The sequence below is a fragment of the Indicator indicator genome, chromosome 11, assembly GCF_027791375.1.
Source record: "Indicator indicator isolate 239-I01 chromosome 11, UM_Iind_1.1, whole genome shotgun sequence".
NCBI classification, from domain to species: Eukaryota; Metazoa; Chordata; class Aves; order Piciformes; family Indicatoridae; genus Indicator; species Indicator indicator.
The window spans coordinates 31,586,734-31,594,803 of record NC_072020.1 but is presented as its reverse complement, the minus strand read 5'-3'; the positions used below and the strand labels follow the sequence as shown (position 1 = coordinate 31,594,803).

The 8,070-nt window shown below is 42.3% G+C and overlaps 1 protein-coding gene across 1 annotated transcript; it reads left to right on the top strand.

The window, feature by feature from the left end:
* Positions 1–1,969: 1,969 nt before the first annotated feature.
* On the top strand, positions 1,970–8,069 carry PP2D1 (protein phosphatase 2C like domain containing 1). Its single transcript, XM_054385100.1, has 2 exons — positions 1,970–2,978; positions 6,835–8,069. Exons 1-2 carry the CDS (start codon positions 1,970–1,972, stop codon positions 8,067–8,069), a joined length of 2,244 nt encoding a protein of 747 aa, XP_054241075.1.
* Position 8,070: the final 1 nt, after the last annotated feature.

The following is an 8,070-nucleotide window of genomic DNA, read 5'->3' as shown; positions in this document are numbered from 1 at the left end:
TCTCACCACTCTCATGGGGAAGAACTTCTTCCTCATGTCCAGTCTGAATCTCCCCACTTCCAACTTCGTTCCATTTCCCCCCCGAGTCCTATCACTACCTGATAGCCTAAAAAGTCCCTCCCCAGCTTTCTTGTAGCTCCCTTCAGATACTGGAATGTCACAAGAAGGTCACCTTGGAGCCTTCTCTTCTCCAGACTGAACAGCCCCAACTCTCTCAGTCTGTCCTCATAGCAGAGCAGCTCCAGTCCTCTGCTCATCCTGGTGGCCCTTCTCTGGACACCTTCCAGCATGTCCATGTCCCTCTTGTAATAGAGGCTCCAGAACTGGATGCAGTACTCCAGGTGGGATCTCACCAGAGCAGAGTAGAGGGGGAGAATCACCTCCCTTGACCTGCTGGCCACACTTCTGCTGCTGCCTACTCTCTATGATGTTCTGCAGTAATTGGCCTTGATTCCACATTTTCAGCCTCGTTACTCCTCTGAGAGCTGTGTTGCAAAGTGCATCTGCCCTTCCACCCTGAGGGCTGGAGAATAGAGAGGCCACGTGTCCTGCAGCTCAAGGTGCAGGGGAGTTTCCCACAGCCTTAAAGAGCTCAAACCCAGCTTGGCCCACTTGGTAGCAATTTTGCTCTCCATTATGGTTTCTCAGTTTAGGTAAAGACACGATCAGAATCTCTTCCACCTTAAAGAAGCACAAACACTGCAAAACCTAGCTCTCATATAAGCAACAACAGAAGAGTGCTCACAGAAATGTAATTTATCTTCTGTGTGCCTAAATACAATAGTATAAAATAAGCATTTCTTTCCCCAGCTGACTCTTAAAAGCCTCAACTAAAACTGTGGGCAGTTAAGAGTGAGATTTGATTCAAGAGAAACACTAATGCTTCTGGCCCTGTTTTGTACTTTCTATGCAAGGCTGGCAGATGTTTCCAATCTTCATCTTGAATATGCCTTTTTTTTTTTTTAATTTTGGCATGGAAATGGAAAGTGATAGACACACAGAGAAAAGATGAACTTCATGTGTGCTGTTCGAACAGTGTGAAGGTGTGCCACATTACACCCAGCCCAGGAAGGGGTATGCTGAAAAGAACCTAGCCCCCAGCTGGACAAAGGAACCTGATCCATGTGGGCGGAGAGACTTGGTCCCTGCTCCCAGGGGAGGGGTCTCCAGGTCAAAGTCTATACCACTCCCACTTCCTAAGCCTTTTTAAAGGGAGATATTTCCTGCCTCTCTCTCTTGCTCCTGTCTTTGCCTGCCCAACAGAGCTCTTGCTGCTCCTGCTGTTGTTGTAACGATGTGGTGGGGCTGTTCCATGCTGCTCCAGATGCCTAAGGACTGCATCTAAAGAGAATTCATGTTGCATCCAGAGAATCCTTTGCCAGCTGTGCCTGGTTTTGTATATATTTTTATTTACCCTTTTTCCTTACGCCATTATAACCTTCCTTTTACTCCAATATTTTGTCAAACTTACCTTTTTTACTTCCAAATCGATTCAAGACTGTATTTTCATAATTTTTCCTCTCTTTCCTCCTGCCTAATTTGTTTTTTCCCTACTGGGGGAAAAAAGGCAGAGGGGAAGAAATCTAAATCTGTTCCATTTGGGCTTTTGGACTGCGGGAAATAGCTTAAACCACAACAGAAGGCATAGGGCTATGGCATTGAATCTCAAGAGAAACAACCAACAGGAGACCTCACTAGGTACAAGAACACTCTAAATTGTGTCATGAATTCTGTATTTCCAAACTTTTCAATCCTTGAATTTGCTGCATGACTGATTTTGAACGTATTTATTAACTTCTATACAATCTTGCATGGTTTTGCCCGTTTCTTGCATCATCAGTATGCAATGATGTGATTTGGGTTTTAGAGGAGGGGTGGAACAAGGCTTAGGTAAACGTTGCATTACCTAATACTAAAATACTGGAATGGGAAAATCAGGAAACCCTTAATGTATTCAACTCCTTTTAGAATGACATGGGAGGAAAAGTCACACAGCAGAACAAACCCGCCTGATTTTGAACCTTCCAGAGATGAGGAACATCAGCTGGAGAAGGCAACAATTGCACCTCAGAATGAGGATTCCAAGCATGTTTCAGTTTCTTGCTCTGTGTGTCAACAAGCAATATATCCACACCACCTTCTTTATCATAAAAAAAGCCACAAAGCCCAAACTTTGCTGGGCTTTGACAGCCCACAGAGAAGGACTGACAAGAAGACACTTCTAGCTCAGAGACAGACACTCATTTCAACATTGACACAGACTCTTAAATATTCTGAGAGACACAGGCAGAAGATTGATTATTCCTTTGAATTCCTCATGGATAATCACACTCCTACACGTTGTGATCTTGCCAGTATTAACCATCCTAGTACTTATAAGAAAGTAAATAATTCTTTGATAAAAGCATTATCAGTTTGCCAAGATAAGAACTCCCTGTGGCAGGGAGACATGGAAGACAGATTTATTGTGCTTGACAACTATGGCAACAGAGCAGGAACAAGTTTTCTGGGGTTAGTCGATGGCTTTCGTGGTGCAACAGCTGCAGAAAGAGTTGCAACGGAGCTCCCACTTTTATTCCTTGACCAGCTTGCTCAAACAGATTGCTCCTACAAAAAGAGTAAGGAGGAACAGCAGATTCTAGATTCTTTTGCCACAGTCATCAAGGCAGATTACAGGGAGAGAGAGAAGATTTTCTCTGATAAATCAGGCGTTGACAAGAGCAACCCTTACGGATGGATCCACAAAGCATACGCCAAGTCCTTCTGGAGAATGGACAGGCTCTTGCGACTGGGCAGGAATGAGGCTTCCAAAGTCCGCTGGAGTGGCTGCTCAGCTGTTACCTGCTTGGTGGAAAGAATCCCCAGCAGAGAGAGAAGTGGCACTGAGGAAGGAGAAAGAAAACCTTCTGAAAACACACACAGTCCATCATCCAAGACAGCCCAAGGCGCTGCAGGGTTACTGCACATTGCCAACATAGGTAGGTGCGTTCCGTACTAGGGTTGTTCTTCTTCTCTGCCCAATACAAAGAGAAATGAAAACCAAAACAAAACAGAGGTTTGTTGGCAGTGGATTTATGGAGAGAAGCTGCAATTGCTTAAACTTGACAACGTGAAGGAAACCTGATCAATTTCCTTGCAGCTGATATTGGTATCCTGCACTGTGTTAAGCTTATCCAATAAGCACCTTCAAGTATGGTATCTGAGTTAAAGGAATAAGGTAAACCTCTTTCCATGATGTACAAGTGACCTCTGCAAGAGTAGCAAGGACATATAAACCCCCCCAAAAAATTCAAATCAAGTGTCATTTTTAGGGTAGACAACCATAAATCCGCTGCTTTTAGATCTGATAAATCCCTAGTGTCCAATAAGCACCTTCAAGTATGCTATCTGAGTTAAAAGGAATAAGGTAAACCTCCTTCCATGATGTACAAGTGACCTCTGCAAGAGTAGCAAGGACATATAAAAACCCCCAAAAATTTCAAATCAAGTGTCATTTTTAGGGTAGACAACCATAAATCCGCTGCTTTTAGAGCTGATAAATCCCTGGTGTCCAACAAATATGTTTAATTTGTTTCTCTGCCAAGTGACATTTCATTTTGCTACCAGCAAACTGAAATCAGGAGCATCTGAATGACTAATTTCTGCAACAGGAATTGGTTGGTTAATTTACTGTTATGAAAGATCCAGTCAGATGTTTCCTTCTGAAGGAGAATCCTGCCTTTCTATCATGCTTCTCCACCCAGCTCTGCTGCAGCCAACACTATACAAAGCTCTTGCAGTTCTTAGCAACTCTACTCCTCCTATCTTTCCACTTGGCAGTTTTGTTACCAGTTAATTTCTTGTAGGTAGGTAAGACAGCAGCAAAGTGACAGGCAAGCTGCTTGCTTTGCCACAAAGGAGTCTACAAGTAGACTTGTATTAAAAAAAAAAGAAGAAAACAAAGGTGTTGAGTGAATGTTTTCAAATGGGTTGGTGCCTAGTTACATCCTCTAGTGCCTTCCAGTCCCTGCTTGAAGCATGTGCCCAGCACTGTGATGCCTTTTCACTCTCCCCAGCACTAGTAAGGAATGTGCTAACACTGCAGCTTTCCATCAGCATCTTTCCTCCTCACGTTAGCATACTCACAAGTATTTCTCCACATGAAATTTATCTGAAATTAATCAAGATCAGTAGGGAAAGGGAAAACCATTTGAGAGCCTTTATTTTTTTTTTCTCCCCCCATGAGACAAAACCAAAACAAAACAATTTGGAAAAACTGAACCTAGATTTAGAAAGAGTATTTTTGCTTAGCAAGAATATGCAATCCTCTGCCAGTCTGAGGAACACTATAAACCAACTTGGAAGTTGCACTGACACTGAAATGTAATGCAGTGCCCTCCCTTTCTTCTTCTCCCAGCACTTGATGCTATAACCATACCTGCCTTTAAATCCAACTTTTTTTTTGCAGCTACTGGAGCTTTACTGTTGCTGGCATCAGAATTGGCAGTTTAGTTAGTGCTAGCTCAGATATTCTTGCAGGAGATGGAGTCACACTTCTAATGGAATACAGGAATAACTCACATAAAGGTTGTAACGGTTTCAAGAGCTAACAAATGCATTTGTTTTTATCAATTTGGGGAAGAAACTCATCTCTATTACAATAAGCTTAGGAGGGAGGATGAAGGCAAGAACATGTGGCAGAGAACTCATCCAAATGAAGTTTTCTGGTTCTAGTTACCTGCCTCAATCCATCCATAATCCTCCCAGATGAGTATTTTGCTGGCTGAATGAAAGATGCTCTAAACTCAAGCTCTGCTAAGGAGTTAAGGCTTTAAGTTGACCAGAGATACTTTCAGCCTTTTGTGATTAAAGTCCACATTTCTTGAACCACTTCTAAACACACATTTATTTAATCTAATACACTTAATTTTCCACCAAATGTATCACATGGAGAAAAAAAAAATTCACAACATCATGTTTCATTTTCCCCCCAGGAATGCATCCTTACAGAAGTATAGTCACGTTCCTTCAGCACCAGGTTAAGCAATTGAAGAGAATGGTCAGATATGAGGAGCAGGAGGTGGTGGCATTGGCCAGCTTTGTCATCTTCATTTAGTCCCAGACTGATAGGTCAGCTAGTTTTTGTTGATTCTTTTGCCCTGTCTCTGCTTTGCAGACAAGAGACTCACATCCAAAAGCTCTCAGATTTTACTCTTCCTTGCAGTCAAAACGTTTCACGTGGGTTGCATTGTGCCCTTTGTTCGGCTTACAGCTGGTGGTCTTACTCAGAGGGTTCAAAGGAAATTTTAGACAATCTTCTAGCTCTCCATGGAAATCAGGGGGAGGAAGGAGCAAGCACAAGGAAACATTGACACAACATAATCTTAAGGCATCTACATTCTATAATCCATAAAAAAGGTGTATCCTTCAGGTTGATATTCTGAATCACCACCTGGAGAATTTTGCTGTCACACTTAGCTGTCTACAGTCACACTTAGTGACTACACTTAGCTGTCTCCTACGCAATACCAATACTGCCCACGAAATACAACTACTGTAGAAGCAGTGCCTACTTATAAACACTTTTCAGAGGCCTGTGTCCTAGTCCAGCCAGAGGATATTAAAACTGCATTATAAGAGAACACACTGAAGCCAGTTTAGTGTCCAGGAAGTTGCCATCCCACTCAAGTTCCTTCTGTTAGACATCACTTTTGCCCTTATGCCAACACATTGAAGCAGACCAATCACCTCCCCAAAAAAAACCATAAAAAGTCTTCTCCCAGGGTAGGCAAAGAGGATCTCAAATAATATATCAGTTTGATATATTTCCTCTCCATTCTGCATTCAAGTCTGACAAGATTAATCACCTGCAGTGCTGCAATTTCTAACACTTTTCATTCTTATCCTGCAGATTCAAAAATTGCTACTAAAGGAAAGGAGTTAGTCCTTGACTTCTCATGATGACTGCAAGCACTCTTGCTCCCTTGGGTCCTTTAACCAAGGAAGAGATTTAAGGCATCATGTTAGTAAACTAAATTCTACATGATGTCCAAATTAATTTTAGGTACTAGAAATTTTATAATGCTAAAATTAGTTTGAATCTGAAACTTCAGCATAGGTCCTTTCAGCCACAATATTCTGAAACCACACACTCTGTGGGGGGAAAAAAAAAAGAGAGAAGAGTATTTGACAAGATTCTATAAGAAAGCTGGGGAGGGACTTTTTAGAATGTCAGGTAGTGATAGGACTGGGGGGGAATGGAGCAAAACTAGAAATGGGGAGATTCAGATTGGATGTTAGGAAGAAATTCTTCCCCATGAGGGTGGTGAGACACTGGCATAGGTTGCCCAGGGAGGTGGTGGAAGCCTCATCCCTGGAGGTTTTTGCAGCCAGGCTGGATGTGGCTCTGGGCAATCTGATGCAGTGTGAGGTGTCCCTGCCCATGGCAGGGGGATTGGAACTAGATGATTCTTGAGGTCCCTTCCAACCCTGACAATTCTATGATTCTATGATTATGCACTCTTGCTTAAAAAAGCAGTCAAGGCGCAGCATTTCTATCTGACTAAGCTGAATGTCACTTAATACTCAAAAGAGTTTAGTTGCAGGCAGAAGGATAAGGTTCTGGAATAGTCTGAAAAACACCACAGAAAACTGTTCTGTAAAACAGAACCAGATTCACTGTTGGACATACAGCTGCCTGTGGTAGTAGATTACTGAACTATGACCTCAGTTTTTTTTCCCCAGTCCTTAGCAAAAGGCTAACTGCTAATGTAACAACAGTACCTTTAAAACAAACAAACCAACCCACCCCAACAGTATTCTAGAATTCAGAATATGACGTTATTTCAATTTCAGGTAATGCACATGCAGTTCTGTGTAAAAATGGCAAGAGTCACTGCCTCTCAGAAGAGCACAGCACTGCTAATGCAAGGGAGAGAAAACGTGTACTTCAGAATGGTGGCAGCATCAGCACTAACGAACCAGATGGATTAGTAGAGGGGTACCTGAGAACTACCAGGGGTCTTGGACATCATGGAGATCTCATCCTGAAAAGATCTGTTATACCTGTACCTCATACTATCTCTGTCCCCATTGATGACACCTGCCAGTTTCTTATTTTGGCTTCTAATGGGCTTTGGGAGGTTTTGGATTATGAGGAAGTGCTTGCATTAACTCTAACGACATTCACTCATTATTTGAGAATGTATGAATATATTCAACAAAACAGGATGTCACCATACAAGTGTCAGTACCTGATGCTCCTCACTGAAGACAACTTAAATGACTCAGAGGCTACTAATGACCTGCAAGATGGAGCAGAGGTACTGTATTCCCATACAGAGATTTTGCTCAGTGACTCAAAAGATAGCCTGAAACAAATCAAGCCAAAGAGTTCTAGGAAGAACTTTTTGCAAAGTGGAGCTCCTAAGGGACCTGATGACCATAAACATCAAGCTGATCCTGAACTGCCTCTTTTCAGTAACAATTCAGTAAATTCACAGAATGGAGAGACTGAACAGTCAGATTCTAAAAGTGGCTCTGAGGAACTGAAACAGTTTGAAGACAGAAATGTTTATCAATCTAACACTTTTCTGCCACAGTCACAGACTACAAAGCAAGAAGAAACAGACACTGACACTTTCTGTGCGACCAGCCACACACATGAACAGCTGCCAGAGAATCTACTGGCAACAGGGTTCAAAGACATGAAGCAACCCCCAACAGATACAAAAGCTTCCTCATGTAATTATGACTCAGGTCCACAACTGGCAGAAAAGATGGACTCCAAAATATTTTGTGATGAATCTGCAACTTATGCTAGTCAAGAACTGCTGCAGACTGTATCACCAGTGAGTTCTAAACCACCACCACAGTATGAGGACAGTATAAAAATCCACCCATCCAATCGTGGATCCCAAACTGCAGGAAAAGGCAGAGTCATCTCTGAGACACTCTATGATGATGCAGCAAGCTACATTAGTGAGCAACTGGTGAAGACTGCATTAGCTGCAGGTTCAAGAGACAACATTACTGTTCTGATTGTTCTTCTAAATGGATGTGATAAGATACCAAATCACCTCAGCATTTAAA

Excerpts from the sequence above, each read along its gene's own strand:
- PP2D1 (XM_054385100.1), top strand. The coding sequence starts at position 1,970 with ATGACATGGGAGGAAAAGTCACACAGCAGAACAAACCCGCCTGATTTT. Across the intron at positions 2,979-6,834 it reads ACTGCACATTGCCAACATAG|GTAATGCACATGCAGTTCTG; the intron begins GTAGGTGCGTTC and ends TTTCAATTTCAG.